General features: G+C 41.4%; 1 protein-coding gene across 4 annotated transcripts in view; it reads right to left on the reverse strand.

The window, feature by feature from the left end:
- Window positions 1-25,692, reverse strand: part of LOC134031436 (zinc finger protein 385C-like) — a 39,993-nt gene that overhangs the window by 2,800 nt on the left and 11,501 nt on the right. The window contains exons 1-9 of one of the 4 annotated variants that reach the window (XM_062475056.1): window positions 25,308-25,362; window positions 19,950-20,213; window positions 6,136-6,278; window positions 5,603-5,710; window positions 2,472-2,670; window positions 1,370-1,738; window positions 1,052-1,245; window positions 478-576; window positions 228-317 (exon numbers count right to left, since the gene is read on the reverse strand). In XM_062475056.1, coding sequence (XP_062331040.1) covers window positions 228-317; window positions 478-576; window positions 1,052-1,245; window positions 1,370-1,738; window positions 2,472-2,670; window positions 5,603-5,710; window positions 6,136-6,278; window positions 19,950-20,213; window positions 25,308-25,353 — 1,512 coding nt within the window. In that variant the 5' untranslated portion in view covers window positions 25,354-25,362. Of the gene's footprint in view, window positions 1-227; window positions 318-477; window positions 577-1,051; window positions 1,246-1,369; window positions 1,739-2,471; window positions 2,671-5,602; window positions 5,711-6,135; window positions 6,279-14,486; window positions 14,810-19,949; window positions 20,214-25,307; window positions 25,363-25,692 lie in introns of those variants that run through there. The other 3 variants (XM_062475055.1, XM_062475058.1, XM_062475057.1) reach the window with 3 other exon arrangements.

Raw genomic sequence — 25,692 nt, forward strand, 5'->3', positions numbered from 1 at the left:
GTTTAATTGATTTAATATCGTATTGCCATGAAATACGATATCTTTTTTAGCAAATTGATACTTTGATCAAATACTGAGAGATTGTAAATTAATTGAGCTACTGAAACTGTGCAGATCTGGAACAAATGCCTGCACTGAAATGGGTTCTAAGGACCAGGAATACAGACAATCGCTTTCACGGCTGCAAACCTGAGCCTACATCTGTCCACCCAGTCCCCTGCCCTCACCTGAGGGGAGAAAATGTTGGGTAGACAGTGGTTGGCCAATTTCCCCATGGCGGGTGTAACCGCCCCAAATGGAAAACTCCATCTCAAAGTCTGTAGAGAGGAGAGAAAATGGTGGGATGGAAGTAAGAGTAAGAGTAAGAGCTCTAGCTAGATTTGGGAACATCTAATGTACACGACTGGGGTGAGGGCGTACTACGAGGCAGGAGGGGTAGTTTGTTAGTGTGCGTGTGTGTTAGGGATAGATACTCACCGCTAAAACAGGGTTAGGTTGGCTCTTGGTGTACGGACTGAACTTTGGCTTGGAAGGCTTTCCAGCCAAACGGTCTTTGTGCCTTCTGCTGCTCATGTGCTGAAGGAAGTGAAACAACGTTAATTTAGGGGGGTCAGATGTCTGAGCGGTTAGGGAATCGGGCTACCAATCAGAAGGTTGCCAGTTTGAGTCCCGGCCGTGCAAAAATGACGTTGTGCCTCTGGGCAAGGCACTTCACCCTACTTGCCTCGGGGGGAATGTCCCTGTACTTACTGTAAGTCGCTCTGGATAAGAGCGTCTGCTAAATGACTCAAATGTAAATGTAATACGTAAACATTCTTAGCTCTCTAGCATTAACACTCTCATGCTAGTTTGACTTTTGATAAGAGTAATCCTACAGCTCGTAGAATGCAAAAAAAAAGAAGAAGCAGTATGTCAAAACTCACAGTAGGTTCCTTCTATTGTGTGTATTCACATCTTGCCCAGTAGGAGGTTGCAATCAGGAGAGTAGAATCGAAGGACAACTATTTATTTCCTCACAAGCATTCATTCGACAGAACCATCTCTTGCCCACCTGTTTAAGTTGTGTCTCAGAGTTGACCGACACTTCGCAGACCTTGCAGTGAAACATCTGGTTGACCATGCCCATGCGGTTACTGCTCATTAGCTGCTTGGTTTTGATGGGCACCCGGGACAATGACATCACCTGGACCCTGCGTCGTACCTGTCCGCCAGCCTGCCCCTCCAACATCTGCTTGTGTTTGGAGCCTCGTTTATCCAACAGACACACCAAACAAAGAACATTAGCACGCTAAAACCCTCATGGTGCTTGAATAGCCCACTGGAGAATAACAATCAATAAGTTCACTACCACTAGCCTAACATAGCCTACCACTATAGTGAGCTTCCAGCTGGGACTTGGAGTTAACAGTGACTTTACACATAGGACAGTGGAGCTGTTGCTTTTCCGGGCTCTTTTTGCCCTCCTTGGATTCTTCTTCTCCCAGTATGGGGAAGTCTCCCTGGCCCGTGAGGGGATCTGGATGGTCCATGTCAACAGCTGGATCGGTGGCAGGGCCAGGACCCTCCGTTGTGCCTCGGTTGGGCGTCAGCTCAAAAAGCTGCAAGGCAGGGGAGACGTGAGCGGGGAGCGGCGAGGATGTGTTCAGAGGCGGGGGCTTGGTGGTGGACGTGGGTGTTAGCAGGGTCCCCTGGGTGTCCTCTAGCTCAAGCTGTACAGGTTTAGGAATGGACTGGAGGCCTGATGGGAGAAGAAATTATAAACGTGACCTTATATACATACTGTACACAGTCTTATACAAACTATTAGGGAGGGAGGTGACTACTGTCTTGGAGTCAGGTGGCTGAGCGGTGAGGGAATCGGGCTAGTAATCCGAAGGTTGCCAGTTCGATTCCCGGTCATGCCAACTGACGCTGTGTCCTTGGGCAAGACACTTCACCCTACTTGCCTCGGGGGAATGTCCCTGTACTTACTGTAAGTCGCTCTGGATAAGAGCGTCTGCTAAATGACTAAATGTATTATGTATTATTTGTGGGCAGCAACACTATATGGAAATGTACTTCCACCACAGTTCTAGGAATACATGCTTTGTCTTTCATGAGAACAAACAGAAATAGCAAAATATTTATGAAGACATCTGATATTGTTAATTCCTTGTTACTACCAAGATTATCTCATGATTACCCCTGCCTTCATCACAATTAATCTGTGTTGCTGACAGGTCCAAACTGGCCCCTGACAGCCACAGAAAGTCGAGTGGATCATCTTTTTGTTGAGTCCTAATACCGTGTTGTGATCAATTATCTTATATAATAGACAACACTAATTGAGGATAATTGACCAGGTTAAAGACAGTTTTCAAGTACTTTCAACTATCCAATTACCAGTAATTATTTTGAGGTAGGATGAGTCAAACATGTAACAAAAGAAAATAAAAAAGATAAAGGTGATTCAAAATTGAAAGGTGTGATACCTTCTGGCTCTGTGAGACTGGTATCAAGCAGTGCTGGTATAGTTTCCATCCCTCCTGTTTTCCCTCTCTCTCTTTCTCTGTCCCTCTCTTTCTCCCTTCCGGCCATGGAGCCTTGGCCCCTCTGTCGATTCCTCTGAACGTCCATGGCCTTCAATTTGCGAGCGTGCTTGTGACCCTTGTAGTGGGCCTCAGCCTGGTTCTGGTCATGAGAGAGAAAAGAACACAGATCCCATTTTTAGAGCAGTGGTAGTTTACAACCGGAGTGCTGTGCAGAGTGTGTAGGTCTCCAACACTCAAGGTCTCCATTATGAATTGATTGTTTAAAGCAGATGCATTTTTGTCAAATATTATCACATTTGAACGTTATTTGTTTGTTCAAATCCTCAGTGGAATGGAATCACGATGGTTACTGATCCCAGCTCATGTCATATCACACAATGGCCGAGTGACCCTAATGATATAATTCCAGTTGCTGCAAATGGTTTGGTTTGTGTCTGCAATGGCCTTGTTTTCTCATGGCTCCATAGCGTTCTGGAAAATAATGAGATATTGACTTAGAAGGGGATAATCATACAATCAGGAACACAGTTGCACAGGCAGACCAACACGCATCAGTCAACATTCAGAGGTTACCAAATCTCATCTGATAATTTTGTCCATTTCTCCTCTGACGATGTGTGTTGGCCTCCACCCATTTGTTGTTGACCACAATGCCTGCAATGCATCTTATGAATGAGCTCAAAATTCTAAAAGGGCTTCAAATCCCAATTATTATCCCAAAAGACCAACGTGACCAATTGTCCCAGACATATCTCTTTTTTTCACAATAAACCAGAGGATGCAAAAAAGACATCCTTTGAACTAAAATACAACTGAAGCCAAACATTCACAGACAAACTACACTCAAGTGTTGAAACACCTACACACACAGAGAGGCTCCATACCTTCAACATTCCAACTTTGCTTGTTATATCAAAGTTTAAATACACTTCAGTATGCAAATGTGCCAACTTCACGCAGAAAAAACATGAACATACATTTAAACAAAGAGGAAACCATATGCATAGATGGTATGCCTTCAAACAATGGACCGACACTACCTCTTTGACAAAACATATCCCCAATTGAGTGAAGCACAAAAAAGACTAGACATTAGTCAAAAGCTAAGAAAAAGTATGTGGGTTGCAAGTGTAGGCTTCTTTGCACTAGTTTGTGAAAGGAGGAACATCTGCCTTTCCATAGCAAATCAATGCATGGTGCAACTCAAAACAAGAGATTGTGGCATTGGTTAGTTGAATTTGATATAAAGATAGATATAAAGTAAAAAAATAGATGTAGTCTTGGCAAATAAGTTGACAATTTTAACAGAACAAAAATTATGAGACACAATCTTTCCAGTGTTTGCCTTTGCCATATGCATCGTTTTTGTATTTCTTAAACATTGCCTTAAACCCAGTGTCAAAAAAGATCAAAAGGTTACAACAGTGGGTCAAAGTGTGTGTTCCAGGGGTCTGGGTACATGGACCCCTGGCTACGTTGAATGTCAGCAAGCAATAACCATTCAGCGTGACTAACCAGCCTTCCAAACTGAATCTGGCCCTTCATCCCCATCCACATAACATCATACTATTTAGTATGTCAAAATAGTATGAACACTATAAACATTGAATATGTTTCACGGCACAGTGTGAATGTTACGAGTAGTGCGAACAAATTCCTGTGTCTGGATCACATACTGAAATGGCGGAACTTTACATTAACTACGGGTCTAACCTCACCACCTGTGAGTGGTGCCCCCTAGTGGGGCCTGTACATGCCTGCGATCCACGCTTCCACTTCCAGGGTCACTCAGAAGCTTTCGACTTGGCTGCAAGCACACGGAGAGGGAAGAGAGCACGTTAGCAAAACGTCTCCAGGCAACGCAAAGTTGACCTTTACAAGTGTGGCCAAATATGTCAAATTGTGTCAAAAGTGTCAAATTGCTATGGAACACTTCTAGTTGGGGGAAAGAAGTATTAGATTGGAGGTGTGATTGCAGATCATCAGTAAGAATTTTTGGGGGGAGGAGAGACAGAACAATAAACAGAGAGAGCGAGAAAAGATAAAGAATAGGGAAAGACTACAGTAGATTTAATGTCCTTGGCCCACACTAAGTCTCATTCTAATTCTAATTGCTATGGAACAAATTGCTATGGAACACTTCTAGTTGGGGGAAAGAAGTATTAGATTGGAGGTGTGATTGCAGATCATCAGTAAGAATTTTTTGGGGGAGGAGAGACAGAACAATAAACAGAGAGAGCAAGAAAAGATAAAGAATAGGGAAAGACTACAGTAGATGTAATGTCCTTGGCCCACACTAAGTCTCATTCTAATTCTGTCCATTTATTTTTCACTATATACAAACAAATATGTACCAAAAATCCCCAAAGATTCTAACACAGACACATTTTTGTACATGCACGAGTCATCCTGGAAAGTATTGGCCGAATGTAGAATGTCTAGAAATGAGTTTGGATTCATCAAAGTCAGGGTTAGGGCACAGGGCATTCACTGCATGGATCTGAAAACTCTGGCAAGTCTGTCACAAATTGTAAAGATTATACAACAATTAAACATTACACAGTTCTTAGATAATGTAGCCTCTAAGATCAGCCAATTCTTTCCCTTGGTGAGCAGAACAGTGGCAAAAATCTAATGAGTTCTTATAAATGGAGCAGCCAGCAGATGCAGTGATAATCCCCTTGATATGCCTGGGCTTCTGTGTGAGTGTTGTGTAGTGTGTATATGAGTGTGCGGGGGAAAGCATGTGTGTTTGTTGAAAAGCCTGAGAAAAGCAGTCACCAACACTGTCTTGGTATACTGCTGGTGCTTGCTGATGAGTGGACTGACTCGCTCAATCTTAGAATCCATGGACACTCCAATAATGACAAGACACACACACACACTTTCAAATTACAAAAACAAGCAAGTCTCCAGACATACTTTACAAAAGCTTAATCACATAATACTCATATTACTACATATATGTACACACACACACACACACACATATCTACTCATACACAGCGTTAAATCTAGCAGATGTAACAACTGTGGTTAGATTGACGAGGAGCTAGGAGGAGATGACTTACAGTGGAGTTAAAGCGCAGGTGACAGATGTTGCAAGAGATGATCTGTTTCTTCTTGGGCTGGGCCACACCAAATGTGTGGTTGATGACTGCCTTCTGGACTGGGTCCATCTGTCATGGGTGGAGATGGAGGTTAGCTTGGCCAACTATTAAGTCATACTATTCAGTAATGTGCAGCCTGTTTGTTGTTTCCTCCCCCTGAGTAAAACTCCTGAAACGTATTGACCATAAAATATCACTGTGGCATGATTCCTGCAGAAATACATTAATTAACAGTGTAAGATATGTCATATTTATAGCTTAAAAATTCTGGAAGAACAGACAGTGTTTGAGACAACAAACTTTCAATTACATGCACGGAAGCATCTGGTACATTTAGCACTTATGTTTCTTAGCACCCCTTGTCAAGATTTAAGGGTCACTCTGGGTCTTGGATTCTCATTCTGAGAGTATTTGTGTATTTGTTTGTGAGGATATATGAGGTGAATGTGAGGGTGTGACGTTTGTGCTTGCATTCTGTGTTTGGAGAATCTCACCGTGTTGAAGTTGGGGAACAGGCTGAGGGGGGTGGAGCCATTGACCCGTAAAGGCAGGAAGTGCTTGAGGTCTAGCTGCGGCTGTAGGGGCCGTCCTGGGAGGGATAGGGAAGCCAGGAGGGGGTTGGCCTGAGATATAGTACCTGTGAGGACAGATAGTGTTAGCCCATTATGGCATTATAGTCCAAAAGTAAGATATAAATGATACACCTGTAGCTCGACTGAGGGAGGTCAACAACAGGGGACAAATCAGTAATTTACAAGGAATAGGGTTTTTGAAAAACCATGGAAACCTGGCTGACTGAACTTTTTGGAACAAGTTTTAGAATGCCATAACTACGACAATAATTACAAGCTTATACAGAAGCCTGTCCAAAACTGAACCAAGCCAATTTCCTCTCCTCTGGAGACTACAAAAGTAGTGAAGTGTTCCATTATAAAAACCTAACCTATTGTTCAACAGGCCACTTGCATTTCTATACTCCCAGAGGTGAGTCAGTAGGGATGGAAGAAACGAGAACAAGGACAGTTATGAAATAGATAATTACATTCCCCTTGATCTTGACTGAAGTGAATGGGACATTGATTGGACCCTATGAGACATTAAAGCCAACACACATTAATAGCACTTGGAAATCATTAAATAGACTTGTCCTCCACCTTTGCGTGTGTGTTTCAAATATTCTGACTGTTCATCAGATAGAGAGGCAGAGAGTTACCGAGACAGTAATACAGTAAAGGAGAGCGGGAATGTGTGTGTCTGTGTTTATACCAGAGATGGGAAGGACTGTTACTGTACTGGATTTTTCTGATATCAGTACTTTGAAAAGTTGATAAAATAATTTAGAAAAAAATGTTTCACTTTTTTTTTTGGGGGGGGGGGGGGGGGGGGAAGGGTGATTATTTTGGGGGGGGAAAGTTTAGTATTTTACTTTTATCCCAAAATATTTTTTGAAAGGCTGGAAAAAAAAGTAAAAAAAAAAAGGTTTCGAATAAAAAGGGAAGAATGTATGAACAATTACTTTTAATGACTTTGGAAAAAAAAGAATTGTACAGAAAGAGAAAGAAAAGTACATTAGTCTACTGATTAGAGCTCACTGAGATGATGATGTCATCATATAAATACTAAAATCAGGTTGAGAATCTCTGAATAGTGAAATGTGTGGAGCCCATTTTGATTAGTAATCTGTTACAACCTTTTTAGTCGACACCACCTTGTCAAATATTCAATTTCTGTCTTTACACACACACACTTCAATTTCAAAGCAAAGATATTATCTTTATGGAAATTGTAGGGCACTTCAAGGATCACGGTCATAGAGCAAGGGATAAAGGATTATGAGTCAAAGAAATTATTGCACATGGAAATCTCAGCAAGTAGCTTAATCACTATTATTTCTAGTATTACTCATTGGTTGACTAAACATCAGTGCAATCACATAAAGTAAAAATTGACCCTTTTGAGGAGGAAAGAAGCGAGGACACTTTCATAGATAGGAATCCAAGTGACAGGGCCTCAGAAGAGCTTTTCTTTCATTCTTTCATACCTGATGCTACCATTCAGGAACATCTTCCTGGGGTTAGTCATTACCTGGTATAAAAGCATTCCTTTGACAACTCTATTCAACCTTTCTTGTGCAGACTGATGCTTGAAAAACATGATGACACAGGGACTTCTAGTTTTTAAATTTGTGTACTTTTTACAGTTTTACGACAAAGTCAGCGTCTGACTTTGTCGTTGCAGAACATGTGACTACCATGGGATCGTGCGCTGAATTTGATTATTTTGTAGGTCACAACACATAACAACACTTTATGGATCAAGAGAGTGACAAAGGTAACACAAGACATGGCACTGAGTATTTAGATCATAATCTGTATCGGTCAGATGCAATAAAAAAACTAAGATTGCCAGAAGAGATTGTAAATATATATTTACATTTACATTTATTCATTTAGCAGACGCTTTTATCCAAAGCGACTTCCAAGAGAGAGCTTTACAAAGTGCATAGGTCACTGATAAGAACAACAAGATAAATAAGTGCCAAAGGGAAGAACCACAAGAGCATGTAGTTAAACAAGTTACAATTAAACAACATAAATCGCTATAAGTGCAAGTATACCTGTAGAAAAGCAAGCAACAGTAAAAAATATTTCACAGCGAGAACAACAATTTAAATCAGTTACCACTAACCAACAAGAGCAGCAAGACTCTAAGCAAGAGTCATTGCGATCCTTGAAGAAACTAACATGAGGTCCATGTTATATGCTCTACGAAGTCAAATGTCACTTCTTGTCTTCTTTTTTTGCCACAAAATTTAGCAACCTGAGCCAGAACCAGAACCAGACGGCTAATTTAAAAGATGTGGCCCTGAATTGAAGCCAAATAGAAGATACTGCATCTTCGTCTACATCCAAATTTAGCATTTTATAGTTAAAAAATATAAAATCACAGCTTCCTCTAGCTTTGTGGAAGCGCTAGGAGCTCTAGTAGATAGACAGCTGTTCACATCACTCAGGTAGCCATCTTGCCCCAAGGCCAAACACACAATTCATGTGGGGAAAAACAAGAAGCTTCCTGTTTGTGACATCATCATCTCTTAGAAATCACTGCACAACTTAATATGTATACCTCAAGCCACAGAAAGCTATCTAAAGTCTACAGTACTTGAATAAATAGACCCCACTTGGAATCAAATAGAATAGTCTTAAACTACCTTTAACAAAGTATGCAAAATCCGACAGAAAAATGTAGTACAGTCACAGAATACACACACATACATTATATATATATATATATATATATATATAAAAAAAAATCACATTATGTTCACCAAGATATTAAGATGGTTTTCCATCAATTCTCAAAAGAGAAACTGTTAATGCACTCTGCTTATGTAATAATGATGGTGACATTAGTGAGGTGCAGCTCAACTGTAGTATCCATTAGACAAGTGGATTGACAGCAACACTAAAAGGTTGAAGGAGATCTTCAAGGGAGGCAGTTAAGTGGAATACTAATGGCTAATTTGTCTCCATGCTGTATGGTCTTGAACAGATTAACTTCAGGAAAATTTAGTCTGCAAAACTGGCAGACAATATACAAATGCTCTCTCTCATTGTCACTGTCCACACAAATGCAAGCCTTCAGGCTTAGTTAGAATGTCTACCTGTGGGGCAGCATCTAGCACATTCCTCCATCCCCATGGTAATCTGTTCTGTTTTACACAATGGCACACAGGACATTCCTTCTTGTACCCTGAAACATAGACTACATAGCCATAAATCTTTCAAGGTTAAATGCACTGCTATTATCCTTGTGTCATTGACGCAAACAGTGTGCTCTGTCAAATCCAAGTATATAAAAAATGACTTCAATCTATTCCTACATTATGACACTAATTCATGTCCCTTCCCACTAGCAGGTAAAAACGTTTTTCTCTGTTATAATACTGATATTTGCTCCAACAATCAAGAAAATGACAAAGAAATGTAAGACACTGCTTTACAGGAAACAGCCCAGTGGTGCAAATACTTGTCTGGTACATTTTATACAGCCTTGAGTCATGCTTGTTCTACTCGTTCACAGGCTATTTAGAGAGTAATGCTCAAAGCAAAAATACTTACCCAGAAGTCTACAGGAAAACCTCTCAAGAACACAACAAATAACAGAGAACAGAATGTCATGTGATTGTCTTATTTTTAGTTAAGATCATATTCAACCATGTAATTAATATGCACAAGGAGTTAACAATCATAAAACAATCGTAAAAAAATATGATGATCTCTGCAAGGAGAAGTTGCAGTTGTGAGAAGTTTCCTAATCAATTCCACACTAGGACATGAATAAGAGATTAGATGCTACAACACCCAAGTGATGAAGAAGTGATTCACTGTCAATTTAGCGGCTAAACAGTGCCGTTTTCTCCCTGCTTATTCACTCTTAATAAAAGAGTATGGAACAACACTAACGTTTTTTTGTTGTTGATTCTGTTGCAACAATTCCCTGGTGGCTGAACTTGGCACACTGAGCTGCAGGACCTCCTGAATGAGAGAACCTCTGAATACCCCTAAAAATAAACTAGCACCATCTGTACCCATTGAGATAAGGCAGGGCCAATCAGAGTGGTGAATGGCGCCTGGCTGATGCGCCACCAAACATATTTCACATCCGTCTGTTTCTTTATCCGCCTCATGTACTTCTCAATTAGAGGCATTCAGAGTATTAATGTTCATCTGTGCTTCGACAAGACTGGGTGAGAGGGAAGCCGAGAGGCTTCAAGAGTTTCTCTCAGCTGCTTCAGAGACGAGAAAAACTGATATTCATTGCAGTGGATTAGTCACCTTATTGATTATAAGCGATCGGAATGTGTTTGACATTTCTACATACAGTGTTGAAGTTAGGTGAGTTTGCCATATGCAGCCCACATCGTGCATATTTCAGCACGTAAAAAAATGTCTGCTTGGTTGTCATGGCACTTCAACACTTTCTGTGGCACCCTTTTCACTCAAATCAGCGCCAAAGCAGATTCAGTTTGTGAACCCATACTGCTGACTAAGTCAGTGTGACTGTGTGTGTGGACAGTATATTTGATTGTGCAAGTGGCAAATGTACTACCTGAGAAAGTCAAATACCTGGCCAAAACTATAAAGCTTTACCATTTCGTCACCATTTAAAAACTGGAAAGAAACACTGTTTTAAGTAGATAGAAAACCCAATACAAACGTCAAGCAACCACTGCACACATGCAGTCAGCAAGGGAGAACCGCTACAGTAATGTTACTATAAGTATAACCTAATTATGAATCTCCTATCCTGAAAAGCCTGAAGGTCAAATAGTCTAAATATGACAGCAAAACAACATAATAAAATACATCCAAATAATACTTAACTTATTATAATTATAAATAAATAAATTATAAATTATAGTTTGTCACAACAACTTGTGTCTGAAATGATTGTTTAATGAATCAAAGTGAATTCTAACCACGATCCCTGAGAGGAATGGGAATAGAGCAAAGCTCTATGGAGTCCTTACAGTGCAAGCCAGAGAAATGAGCAACCCTGACAGAACAAATGCACATGCACAATGCACCCTGACAGATTTAGACAGACTGTTTGATCTTTTGTCATTGAAACCTAAGTGTCCCCAATTCACAAAGCTTGCATAATATTAAGAAAGTCAACTGTGATATATTTCTCTGACCTCGATTGGTTGCTGTTCCTTACAAAAATACACAAAATATAACAACAACGAAACAATAACTCCATTTGTCATAAAATACATGCTTACATATTTGTTCATGGCTTATACACAGCATGTTATAGCACTATATGACAGTGCCCAATAGCATTTAATGTCGGCTGTTCTGCTAAGGGGTGACCTATGAGCATTGCAGACACAACTGCATGATGACTGGATTATAGTTTCAAGAGGTAGAAGCTCCAAATATAGGGAGGCAATCAAAGTCGAACTGGCCAATTTACCTTTTTCTATACAATGCTTGTTATTCTATGCCTGGTACACCAGCCTTGCCTCTAGACCTCTTGAAAACCGGCCCATCAGTCTACTCTTATGTGTGTCTTACATTACAACAGTTTCTGGGAGATTATGTTCTTTATGTCTATGATTAATTACTTTCATTGATGATGCACCTTTGCTCAAGCAATTATCCAAGGGATGCCAAACAAGGTGTGGTAATCGGCCTATGGCCAGTGAGGAAAAAAAAACAAAATGAAACAAAATAATTGATATAGCTAAACGAATAGACAGGCACAATACTTGCAGACACAGTAGGTTAGCAGATTTATTTTGAGATTGTGTACACATAGTTCTGATTTGGTTAGGGCACATGAGTCATTTGGAGGTAGCATGTGTGCCTCTCATTATCATACACTTAAAACTCAGTATAGAATAAACATTCAGTAATAATCAAAAACTAAAATTAGCAACCAGAATTTGCAAATCTACCTATTCAGAGATTTATATGGTTATCAAATGGCATTGCATGGATTAAAAATGTTGCACATATGCATAACTGAGTCACAGTTTGTACCCAGCTTGATATATTTAGTCTCACAATAGTGTTCCTAAAATATGCAACCGCAAATTTCACAGTAAAATGGACGCAAAGAAACATAGTATGGTAATCTTCTGCAACAGTGAGATGCCAAGTCAGCATTATTAATCTCAGTATGCTTTTGTTTACAGGATGTCATAGCTAAAGCACACTGAAATGTATTTTGTTTGGGAAATAAATAGCACAATGAGTTTGGCAGTAATGGACAACTGCAGAATACTGGTAAATGTAGGTGTATCCACTTCTGCCATTTCAGAAATTCCAATATTCTCTATACCTACAATAAATCATCAAATACTACTGCTGGCGCAGTAAACCCCCAAATCTAGCTTCATGTCAGTCTGACTTTACTATCACGCTGAGGTAAATGTTTAAGACAAATAAACAAACCACATGCTGAGTAGTTATTTACTTTACTTTTACTTACTTTTAGTCATTTAGCAGACACTCTTATCCAGAGCGACTTACAGTAAGTACAGGGACATTCTCCCCAAGGCAAGTAGGGTGAAGTGCCTTGCCCAAGGACACAACGTCATTTTCAACGTCGAACCAACAACCTTCTGATTAATAGCCCGACTCCCTAACCGCTCAGCCATCTGACCCCCCTATTATCTGTATGGGATGTGGCTAGGAACCAAACCAGCTCATGATAGGCAAACATAAATTAGGCTAACCTACTGATAAAGATACACAAACGTAAGCTATGACAAACGACAAGGAGTATCAAATTATTCTAGAATGTACAGTTCATAATCTTGTCACCAGAACACTGTCTGCCTATGTCACCCCGGTGGGTGTAACATATGCCAGTCCCAGGGGGGTAATCAGACAAGCCTGTCTGTGTGTGCCAGCTCCCAATGCCATTATCAGACAGGCTAATCAAGCCCATGCTGTCACCACTGTGTGATGACTGATGGGGACTGTCAGTGTCAGCTATGTGGCTCATGACAGAGGAGGGTGGTGGGGGCACTATGGTGAGCACAGGGAGACTTAATTGCACCCTCGATGTGCCACCACCTACCGGGGTCTAGAATCTGTTAAGGAATGATGATGAGGAAGGAATGGATTTCAACATCAGTGACAGAATTATGAGAGGGTGCAATTATCCACCACCATTTTTGCAATCAATAATGGCCTTTTATGCAGTTACAAAATGTCCTATTAACAGTAAAGGTCATTGAACTTAAATTTTTGCACTGTCAAAGGCAAACTAGCAGTATGACTGGGAAACTATAGCTCTACTGAGGAGCTCCATGTCTGGTTAAGGGAGCATAAATCCTGACTTGCGTTTAAAACCAGAATTAAATTTAAGAGACGAGTTCATTTATTCGTCCTTTTTTTGGCACACTGTCAAATGTCTCACACATTGAGATTCAGACTAGGCTAGAATGTGTACAATGTCTGCAATCATGAAATTCTAAATAAGTGGTAGTCTGGTAGACAACCAGCCATTGAAGAGAAACAGCTGCACCATCCGCAAGGCAACTACCAAGATGCTCTCCAACTGCTTTTCTTTGATCTCGCTAATGTTCTATTTAAAGTGGAAAGTGTTTGAGGTGGGAATCCTGTTATGCCACTTTGAAGTACTCTCCTTACAGCACTACATGGAGCTGGTTTATTCTATGTATATGTCTTGTGTCTTGTCTCTTGGGGCTGACTAAACTCCTTAAATACTAAACAATGCAATCAATGATTGTCCAAATGCAATCAACATCAATCATCTAGGTCTAAATAAAAATGAATAAATCCCTCAATTATTGTCTTTAATAGGCTCCAATTATGTGATATAATCAGGGCATATTTCCCAGGGGAAGGGACTACATAATTGCCAGTGATTTTCTTCTTTTCAAAGCTTTGATATCAGCTTTGACTGTCGTTTTAAAGCGACATCACACTCAGACACTATAGCCTAGACTTAAAGAATAGTCATTTTGCACCGCACAGTCTAAATGGCAACCACAGAATATTAATTTGTAAAAAATTACAGATAAGTGGTTTGACCAAGCTTGTACTTATAAGTCTGTTCATTCTTTGGATATGGGCTTACACTCTACCTGCATGACATCTATCTGACTGAGGGCAAAACATTTTAATACAAATAAATGGGTATTTTCTTAAAATAATATAAAAAATATATTCTGTCAGTAAATATGTTTCTACATGTTTGCTTTAACAATGAGTAAGCTTCTGTCTATTTTAAGACTTGGATTATGACATGAAAATAATAACAACATGAGCTTCACTTGCAAACAGAGGAAGCAGTTACTTACCAAGCAGCATGGCCACATGCGTTTAACAATGATATCGTAGTTTCTGTAATTATCTATCTCTCTTTATATTAACGTTGTCCTGCAAGCATATCGAAGTCGGGGTGAAGTATTTCGAGAGATCCAAAAAGAGCTGTCTCTTGTCCCCTCTGTTCTATTCCCCTTTGCCTTCTTCAGTCAACGGCAGTCTTTTTTCAGTCAATGACACATTTCTTATCCAATCTGCTGCAGCTCGCAAGAATGATACATATGCGCTTCAATTAAAAGCTTCATGCTCCACTGATCAGGCTACAGGCAGAGTGGGAAAGAGAGTGGGAGAGGTGGAGCAATTCAGTGAGGATACAGTTGAAAACAGGATGTCTCTCTCTCTCTCGCTCTCTCTCTCTCTCTCTCTCTCTCTCTCTCTCTCTCTCTCTCTCTCTCTCTCTCTCTCTCTCTCTCTCTCTCTCTCTCTCTCTCGCTCTCTCTCTCTACCAGTACATGTTTCCCCAAAGACACTTAATTGTAATTTCCCTCACATACATCTAACTGAAATTCTTAAAAACAACAATGCACATTCTAAGAAGTTCTTTGCATGCCTAAAAATGCATATATTTGACTATGATACAACATTATATCTGCACCCAGTCGTGTGGGAAAGGTACACATACACTAAGAAGGGCACCGAGTCCCGCTTGTTCCATATCTTCCAGCGCCAATGAAGCCAGTACAATGTGAATAACCCGATAAAACGCACCCCGAAGACGACTCAAGTATGTGGAGACCTGCCATCAGATGTCCGATTTTTTTTTTCAATTGGTGTGATTAATTTGTTTTTCAACGGGAGGAAAATTCCTTAAAAAAGGAACAATTAATCCCAGCATATACTTCCCATTGAGTACTGGGTGTGTGACCACTGTCCTCATACATCACATAGAAAGTTGAAACTCATACCCCTTTACGGTCTCTGACACAATCATGACTGTTCAAAAATAAGGAAGGAGCAGAAACAGGAGTCAATGGTGTTACACAAGCGGAGACAGAATAGCTATATGGTGTGTTTTATTGTGTCATATCTAAAGATGAGGTAAAATAAGGTCAACCCCTCTGTTACGCATGCAGTCGACTCAATTCCAAAGGAAATCTTAGAAGCCGGCAGGAGTAAATTAGAATACAGTTCACTGATATCAGAATAATGAGGTAAGCAAATGATGTCCAGAAACAGTGCAGTGCTTCATTGCACTGAGCATCAGTGGGTCGAACAATGAAAACCACAAGTTTATCACTGAAGCACTGTGTAACGGTTTTCATGCTTCAGGTCTCAAAAGTATTGTCCAATTTGAATTTTGAGTCATTACTAAGGGCATGCCTTTAAAAAACATATAATAGCAAGAAAACCTTGTTTTAATCAGCAGTTCCAAGAGGAGTTTGTTGGCCACACAAGAATATGTAGCTCAGATACAATCAACAACATTCCAAGACTCAACACAGAATGCCTTTCACAAAACTCCCAAATGTCGCTGTACCATAGATTTACATTATAATTCCAGATGCATTAATATCATTTGAATAAAGCGGAATTATTTCCATCCTGTCCTGCCCCCTCAACAGCCTCAGACACAATGTCATATGCACGCCGGGGTGGATTTGGCTTGTGCTTCACTGTTGCTCCTTGTCGACCCAAATAAGCGCAGCGAGGGAGCTCAATGCTGACGCACACTGACAGTTTTACACTTGATTTCAAGCCACTGGATTCAAATGAATCTGCAAAGATCCCCCCAAGCTGAATCACAGTCTGCGCAGAAAGCACGAACAGAGAATTAATTTGACTATTTTATGTTGTATGGTCACTAGTGTGTGTGTGTGTGTGTCTGTGTGTGTGTGCGTGCGTGCGTGCACATGTGTACTGTATGTGTATGGTTTTAATCAAGATATTTTAAAATGATAGTTCCAGATCCAGTGTAGATGTAAATGAGCACACATCATGTACAGTAAAGGTTGACTGGAGCAGACATATAGGGGAAGCTATCGCAGATGTGTTGGTGCAGCAAATATAAAGTACCAGAAGGAGAGAGATTAAAAAGTATGACTTAGAGATGCAGGATTGATATAAAGGAGAAAGCTCTACTGAAACTGTATCTGATATATATATATATGGATATGTATTTAGATAAAGACCCTTCACGCATGCACACAACCAGCTAATCGCCATTTACATCCGTGACTGTGGAGAATGGCTCTTCACGCCATCATTGTGAAATGAGGACACACAACAGACTCATGCTGATAGATGTTCTATTTAAGTACTGCAGTGTATGTGGGTATCGGTCTGCTTCCATGTGTACATATCATAGACTTCCCATCATAGTAGATCATCTTTTGTGGAAGAACAAAAATAAGCCTTGAGAGGATGTAGTAAGGAAATCTTGTTCAGGGATAAAAATCTATCAAATGTATACACATCACTTTAAAGCAAATTCATTATAAACTGTAACAATCAACAAAACACTGTTTTGACCAGAAACTTGAGGGGTTAACCACCTCACAGCCTACATTCTATTACACTCTACATTCTTCTCTTTCCCTCTATCCCTGCCTCTCTTCAAACTCTTGGGCCCAGATCCTCGCTGTCAGTTGGCATCATGGTGCCAGGGTCGGTGAACCGTCGACAGCCCTGCCAGGGAGACCGCCAGTCCAGCTGTGCCCCCTGTGCCAGCTGCCAGCACTGCCACATCCCCATACAGACCCCAGAGTGTGTGCGGTTTACAATGTAGCAACTAATAAGTGGGTATGGTACGCATCTGAAGCACAAGCAATTGAGTTCAGCAAAGTTTGGGCCACATCAGTCTTCTGAATGTGGAAGACAGCAAGAAGCAGAAACACGGAGAGAGACACAAAGCCTCCTCGTCTTCCTCTTTGAAATGACCCCCGGCGGGACCTCATCCTATTAAAACCCACTTTCAGTTGAGCACTCACTTCATTAAGACAAATAAAAAGGGCTGGTTCACCCATGGGGGAGACACAGCCAGAGACAAGGAGATTATTAGGCACAGACTCAATGCTAGAGATTAAATTAAACCAACAGTCATTTTGGAAAACTTGGCTTGCCCTCTTTTTCCTACTTGGTTGTCATAATGTGAAAGACACCGTAGGAAGGAATCTGTGTCTGTGTGTGTACATTTCCTGTATGTGTGTGTTGTAGAGGATTTGGAGTGGCATGCCACGCTATCACTCTCTCACACCCCACATGTGTCCAGGCTGAGTGAGTTTGGTCTTTTGATTCTGTGCACCATGATGCCCCAGCCTGCTGGCAAAGCTGCCAAGAGCAATTTGTCCTTGGAACTGTCCTGTCAGGCCTCCAGCATTACTGTAGGTCTGATGATTTGTTTGTTTTTTAAGTTCTGTAATATGCTTACCGTTTCATTTGGGATAACTCTCACCATATTTATAACTTGTATTTCAACTACTATATACTGCATATTGTTGATTTACATATTATATCTTATACACTATTCAACTATATTCTACAGTTGCAGGAACACATACTGTGGACACAAACACAAACACACACACACACTAAAGAGTCTAAAGAGAGATGTACACTTAAGTCAACAGCTTGCAGCTTTAGGCTCAGGTGTGGAAAGGAGGGAACATGAGGTGTTGATAGAAGCAGCCAGTCACCAGAGATGCAGACATGTATTTCCCAGGACTGCTGGAACCCTTAGGAACTCTGTGGTGTCAGGCTGGTTAACTTGGGGTTGGTTTTCTTCCTACACATGAAGATGTGATGCACCAAGTGTGATCTCTAGGATCATACACTTGACCACTACTTAAAAAGAAAAGCACAGAATCAGTCGGGGTTTCTGCAAATAATCCTGTTGCTTTTATAACCGAGCTATTACTCAAAACATTATCTTAAAAATGTTATCGTAAAAATTGTGGTAATGTAACACATACTATCCTACTAAGTGCTGTAAAGCTAACTATCAAATGTCATCATAAATGTCATACTGTCATGTGATTGTGAATACACGGTAAACTGTTTTTGACAAAAAATATTGCTACTGTGTTTCTATATGTGTTTCAAGTTACTACTGTGTAGTGATATTAACTGAAACATTGCATCCTGAAACATCATCCTACTGCATTTTGTTATTTGACAATTGATGACTGGTGACTGGCAAAAGATGCCATAACAACTAATGAAATGTGTTTACCACAAAGTAAGACAGTGTCACAGTGTTCCCCAGAACATTGAGTATGAATTATTTCGAGGAGAACAGAGAAAAGTTCATATTGAGCTTCGTCAGTGACATTTGTGTAGGGAACGTTCTGAATATCGCACCATGGTGAATAAGCCTGTCCTGTGTTCCACAGGCGTCTAAAGTAGGAGAGAAGCAGTGACCTTTCAGACGAGAGGAGAAGGGGACGGTCACATAGCTGAGCCCTGCAGGGATGCATCTCGTATGGAGGAAGGCTGGAACTAATGCAAGGTTGAAAAGTAGATTTGAGAAAAAAAACGAAATCAGAAAGGGCAGGGGAAAATTTGATTTCTTAGTTTTAGCAATGTTCTTGGTAGTGTGAGAAATGACTGGCAAGGTGCACATACAGTATACAAAATGTAAATACATTATTGTGTATATATGTTTAAAGCGTGGAAGCACACACACAGTGCACAAAGATTTAATCGGTTTAAGAAATCAGGGTAACTGTAACGCCTCTGACAAAGCAAAGCCCAAAGCACAGTCTAAAAATATCCCCAGATACAGCATGTAAAACGTTTCCCTAAAACAACCTCTTCATCATCCTCCTACCCCTAAAGGAGGCAAAGTAATTATGATCCAGTACCTGATCAATGGATGCATCATTATGATCCAGTACCTGATCAATGGATGCATCATTATGATTGAAATGGTTATGACAAAATACAAGGAGGGGTGTAGCTCTTCAAGGACATTGTTTCAGATAATCTACTTCAGCTAGTATAACTCTAAGATGATGAAGCAAGTTTGTAAGAAGACAATAGATTTAGAAAATGTGTGATGAATCAAAACTAACTAGTGCTGTCTAAAAGTCCATTGTGACGTTATATGTTTTTCTGCTTGCTGATTGGTGGGAAGAGTTAGTGAATCTAGGTGACACGGGCAGTAAAAATGGAAGTTGATAAATGACTCATTAGAGAAACAGGTGTGGGCATTTTGGAAACAGAGGGGTAATTCATGGGCCACATCATGAGCCTCCAGTCATTTGTGTGGCTGTCTTTAGTCACAAAATATGCTTTTCGGTTGCTAAATTGTACAGGGTTGAAATGTGCACATTCACACGGAACATTACTTCTCCAGCCTGAATTTTACAGTAGACATGTACTATAAGCAATTCATGCACCTCACAAAATCCCCTCGATTGTCATGAGGTCACTGAGGTCATGAAAAGTTGATCCTACAACTGGGGCATATCTAGAGAGCGTATTCCATCTGACAGACCAACCTGTGTGTGCGTTCAGGGCGGCAGCCTTGTTGTGTTGCCGGAGCCTCCTCTGGTGGGTCTTGCCTTTGTAGTGGATCTGGGCCTGGGCTGCAGAGTTGAGCTGGATGTTACACACCTTGCACAGCGTCACACTGCTCTGACGCCGCTCACGCTTAGGCCGTCTCTCCAAAGACAGAGTCCTCTCCCCTTCATCCTCCTCTTCTTCATCAGCCCACGGAGACAGGCTGTTCTCCAGCAGACCCGCAGTCTTGGGTTGTTTCATACCTGAAAGACAGGGAATCAAAAAAAAACTTTTTAAGGCCCATGTGAAATAATGATGAGAGAATGACTAAGCTAAACATTTAGCAAAAGCTCAGTTTCTAGGAGCTTTTTTTTTCAAGCTTCCACAAGGGGGTGATCATGTACCATTATCTCCAGTCCAAAGGTTTTAAGAATGGTGAACAGCCTCTCAACCTTATATCTCTGGCTCTTAACATGACAATCAGACAGGCTATCCATCCTGCCACTACACAACATTGACCTATTTGTAACACAAATACAGAGGGTACATAAGCTAAGTCATAAGTATCTCCTTGATTTTTCAATTGATAATTGATTTTTCAATTGAAGCCAGTCTGTAAACATCCCCAAAGCTTCTCAAACACATTTGAAACAAATCCTATAGGCCTATTGTTACATACTATCTTGAATAAAAGTGGGAAATCTGGTGTGTGATATGGAGATATAAGGATGACTATTTCAGGAATAAAGTACTTTTTAAAAGCACTAAGCCTAATACCTATAATATACTGTGATTATATGACTGACAGCATAAATCACACTCCATACAATAAGAAGTCTGTTGTAAATGTCAGAATGTCAGTTAAGTATACTTGAATCTTCTGCATTGTGCTTATGCTAATGAAATTATAATGATGCTGTTTGAATGAGTTCTAATCTATGCACCGCTGCAATCATGGACCATTTAAATTCAGTCATTGTAACTATTTCAGAATTGATAAAACAGCCTCAAAATACAGCTAACCAATAAGATGTGTGTGTGTGTGTGTATCTGTCCTGATCTTGGTTCTCCAGAGCCACCATTTATTCTGTAATTTACTCCAACTAATTTGTCTTCCAGGTATTCCAAGGCTTTAAAATCCATTTTCACAGCCAACACGATGGAGCCTTATTGGCGAATATATCGCTGCCATCTCACTGGCCATTTTTGCAACTAGCCGCCTACATGGAAGCAAGTGGACAACACTACACAGTGACCAGCACAATTAGTCATCATTGTGTGATTAGTTGAAATTAAATCAGGAACATAGGGGGGTCTTTGAGGACCAGCTTTGCGCAGCCAACAAAGAGAATGCCACATTAGCAAACAGGTTTTAAAAGGTTGACCAGGAACAGCTGGAGCCATTTGGGTTGTGGTTTGGCAGAGTTCCCCTTGACAATTAGTGTGGTCTCTGGCACCTGTGTGGAGACAGGAAGGGTAGTGCTTGGCCTAAATGCAGTGGGACCAGGGGTTGGCACAGGAGAGATACACCACCTGGAGCATGCTATAGACCTCCCCCCCCCCCCCCCCCCACCCCCCCTCGGGCATACACACACATTTCATTGAATGTAGAAGTGTGGGAATACTTAACTCACATACAAATCACTTTTTTCCATTTAGGCTACCTGTGAATGGTTGGTATTCATTGTGATTCACCCTGGTGATTGAGGACAAATAAAGTTGTACAGTCAGTCACACACTAAGGTAGGTGCACAGAGCCAAACCATACACATAACCTTAAGTGGCACTATAATTAAAAGGAAGATCACGTGAACAATGAATTGGATGCTTCTTTGGTGCCAGCTGTTCACAAGTATTCCCCCAGACCAACATAGTACATAACACACAGGAACGCAGAAATATGCCACAATTTCAATACACACACCGCACCTACCAAAATAGCAGGGCTGTCTAGGGTCTGATACTGTCAAAGTCTTGTTTCTCTACGATACATCCACCCCAGCAGGCTAGCATGACATATCTGCCCTCCTGTAAATACCAACACTCATCGGCCTGTCCTGGCTGGGGACAGAGAATAACCATGATGTGTCTAAGACAGGCACATAAAAAGCAGGTTGTAAAGGATGGTTTATGTCAGTGCTCTCTCCCTCTGCGCTTCGACCCCCTCGTAAAAGAAGGTGACAGAATGCTGTTCTCAGATCAGTTGACATGGATGACATGACATGAGCCATGACAGTTGATCAGTTGACATGGATGAAGGGAGCTGAGGAGGAGGAGGGGTGTGTGAGTCTGTCTGTGGCTGGGAAAGAGGCTGAGATTATAAGCGGGTGAGAGCCTTCACATTCATACCGAGAACTAGGCTTTTACCTGGAAGTGTAACTAGTGTTGCTGCTACCCTGATCTACTGTGATTCCTCGGTCGAGACGTATTGCACTCAAAAGACTTGTGTGTTGAAGGCTTTAAATCTCATCAGTTAGTACATGAAACTGATACTCGATGATAACTGACCCTACACGCCCTGCTCTGACCAATCACAGTAGGCCAAGCCATATCAAACTACAGTCATCTGTCACTGCTTCAAACAGCTGCTTGTAGCCCTGTCCACCAAACGGGACCTGTTTATAATGCTAGAAAAATACATTAAAAAGATCTGAGGACTATTACCCCCAGTCCTTCATGTGCCCCACTAGTACATGTGCCCTGCCCCTGACAACTGTATCAAAATACAGTCATCTTTTACAACCTCCAACAGCTGCATGCTGCTGCCTTGTCATCGCTACGAATCAGCCTCTTCCGCTCCTCAAAGGGCATTATGGGTGATAAGCGGCGAGCAGAGGCTGGCGGGCCACAGTGAGGAGCCTGACGGGGCTGGATCAGGAGGGAGCTGACGGGCAGTTTTGAAACTGGCACCTTGTTCTGCCCACTGCCAAGGGAAATGTACAGGCTTGCTTTCTCTCCACCTGCTCTCTCCATCTGTTTAATGGGCTGGCTGGGTCTGTGACGGCTCTGCGTGAGGGCTAACATGGTTTGACTAATGAAGGACTGTGGAGAGCATGGCGGAGGGTAAAGAGTTACACTCTGATCCTATGCTTAAACAAAAGCCTTTCCAAGATAGTTACAAAGGATTGACATTCCTGTACCTGTACCTATAGCTAATCAAAGCTTAAATGTGTAGGCCTAGTAAATGAAGCATGTGTAAAGTGTTATTCTGAGAACCTGATGTACAGTGACACTAACATTGAAGCAGTATACTTGTGTCATTACGTAGCCTCTCAAAGATACTTCAGGATATCCATCAAAACATTCCCCAAAAAGGTATTTCAGTATTATGACAGTAAAGTTTCCTCCAATTTGACAAATCTTTCTACGGAAAAATGATTACAGAGAAAAATGAGTCCAGAGCAAAATCGTCCTGTGTGTCCTCATGGTAACACTGGTGAGAAGGGACACATCAGCGTGAGTGTGTTTGTGTTGGCAGATACACTCCTACCTCCTCTCCAATATCAATCACCAGAGACAAGCTAACCCTAAGACCACAGAGATATATGAGGGGGCCATGTGTCGGCAGCATAACAGCGTGCCTCTGACTTACGGGTGGAGACACCGGGACAGTTTTGGAAGGGCTCATCCAATTTGCTTACTGTCATTAGGAGCATTACTATGCACTGCTCTGTTTTGGTGGTAGGTCATAAAAGGAGGGGAGAGAGAGAGGTGAAAGAAACAGAGACAAGGAGAGAGAAAAAAGAGAGAGAGAGAGAAAACCTGTCATCTTGACGTTAAATTAGATAATTACAATCTGATTATAGATCTATCACATCTATATTTGAGTGAGTCGTTGTTGGCTCAAACCTTTCCCACATTCTCAGATATATTTTGGAACATGACATAGAGATAGCCTTATGATGTAATGATACTCATCCACCCCAGTCAGAGCCAAGACAGGACAAGGAGACACTCTGGAAAGGGCTGCAGGATGAGTCAGGGCTGGAAAGCCATATTCAGTACCTCTTAGACAATGCACACACAGTCATGCACGCACAAACACACACACATACACGTACACAAAAACACACCAACACAGAAAACAACAAAACTGTGATTCATTAAACACCCTGATTCATTCTGTTTTGTTGTCAACCCAGTGTGGGGGTAAAGCTCTTCCCTTTCTGTGTTCACAGACTCAGTTCGGGCTGTGAGGCAGAGGGAGCGTGAATTGGTGCGTGTGTGACTCAGATATGCAAATCGTTTAGAGAACAGTGTGTTTGGGTCTGTTTAGGAATACATACGTGTTCTGTAAACGAACGTCAGCACATGTTGTTGCAAGTTAAGGAACGATCACACTAACAAGTAGCCTACTAGCTTAGTATTGCTTCCATTTTGGCAAAAATCCAAACAAATGTCTGCAGTGGTTTGGCATCCTTCACTGACACCCCACAACAACAGGGAGATAACCGACACATAGATACACACACACATACACACACACAAGCTTTGGCATCCGTGACACTAATACTCTACACAGCAGGGAGATTAAAGACACTCAGAGTCTGTTGGCTGAGCGGTGAGGGAATCGGGCTAGTAATCCGAAGGTTGCCAGTTCGATTCCCGGTCATGCCAACCGACGTTGTGTCCTTGGGCAAGGCACTTCACCCTACTTGCCTTGGTGGAATGTCCCTGTACTTACTGTAAGTCGCTCTGGATAAGAGCGTCTGCTAAATGACTAAATGTAATGTAAATGTAAAGACAGTGTTCAACAGCAGAGCAAAGAAGCAGCAGGTTCCTCACATGCCATCTATTTAATTAGAGTACTCATGTCTACATACACCCTTTCCCATAGCAACACACCAGCACACAATCCCTTAACCTCAAAAACACACGCACACTCTATACCCAAGTACTATCCACTCAGAGTCCTTTGTCTTTGCCATGGTCAACATGACAAGCTGGAGAGATAGATAGGATCTATAAGCAAGCAATCTGTTTCACGCGTCCTCTCTGGGATTGCAGTCCCAGGCTATACTTAGACAAAGAGCAGACCCCCACTGCTAACTATGACCTACTGCAGGCAAGTCAGAGGAGAATGGCTTCTCCTTTAGGATACAAGTCAAATTTATATAGCTTTTTCTATTGCTGGTGACTTGTTTATGTTTGAGCACTGTTTGAATAAATATTACGGTGTTGGCATTGTGTATCGTACTACAATAACAAAAGGCTTAGTGGCTCACTAGACCAACGGTAGAACTTTCACTCACCACCACCCCCAACACACCCAACTTCAAATATTAATAATTCCACAAGAGTTTGAAATTGGACACGCTCACTAGCAAACGCACACAACGAAAAAAAGTTTGTCCTACTGTTTGAGTTCTTGGCTATGAGTTCCGTCCCTCTAACCACAGCCATGAAAATGAGGCCCTGTCTGAGCCTCGAGGGCCTCCATAGTTGAGGAGTGATTAATGGGGTGTGGGCAGCAGTTGCTGTTTTGCTCCGCAGGCCTACACGTTCCTTCACACCTCAGCCCATGTCAGTCAGGGCCTCTCCATTCATCAGGCCTAGCCCCCAGCCCCTCCAACCAGAGGCAGGAGCAGCATCCAACATAGCCACCAAGACACAACAGATGTCACCCGCAGGACCTGTGACCTCAGCGATGTGTCCTCGGAGACGTATTTGTCCCCTACACCTCTGTGTTAACTTGTTGTTATCTTTGGACGTCTCATAAAAAGTATCTCATGTTGGTCTTCT

Source organism: Osmerus eperlanus, chromosome 12 (genome assembly GCF_963692335.1).
Source record: "Osmerus eperlanus chromosome 12, fOsmEpe2.1, whole genome shotgun sequence".
In the NCBI taxonomy this organism is placed as follows: Eukaryota; Metazoa; Chordata; class Actinopteri; order Osmeriformes; family Osmeridae; genus Osmerus; species Osmerus eperlanus.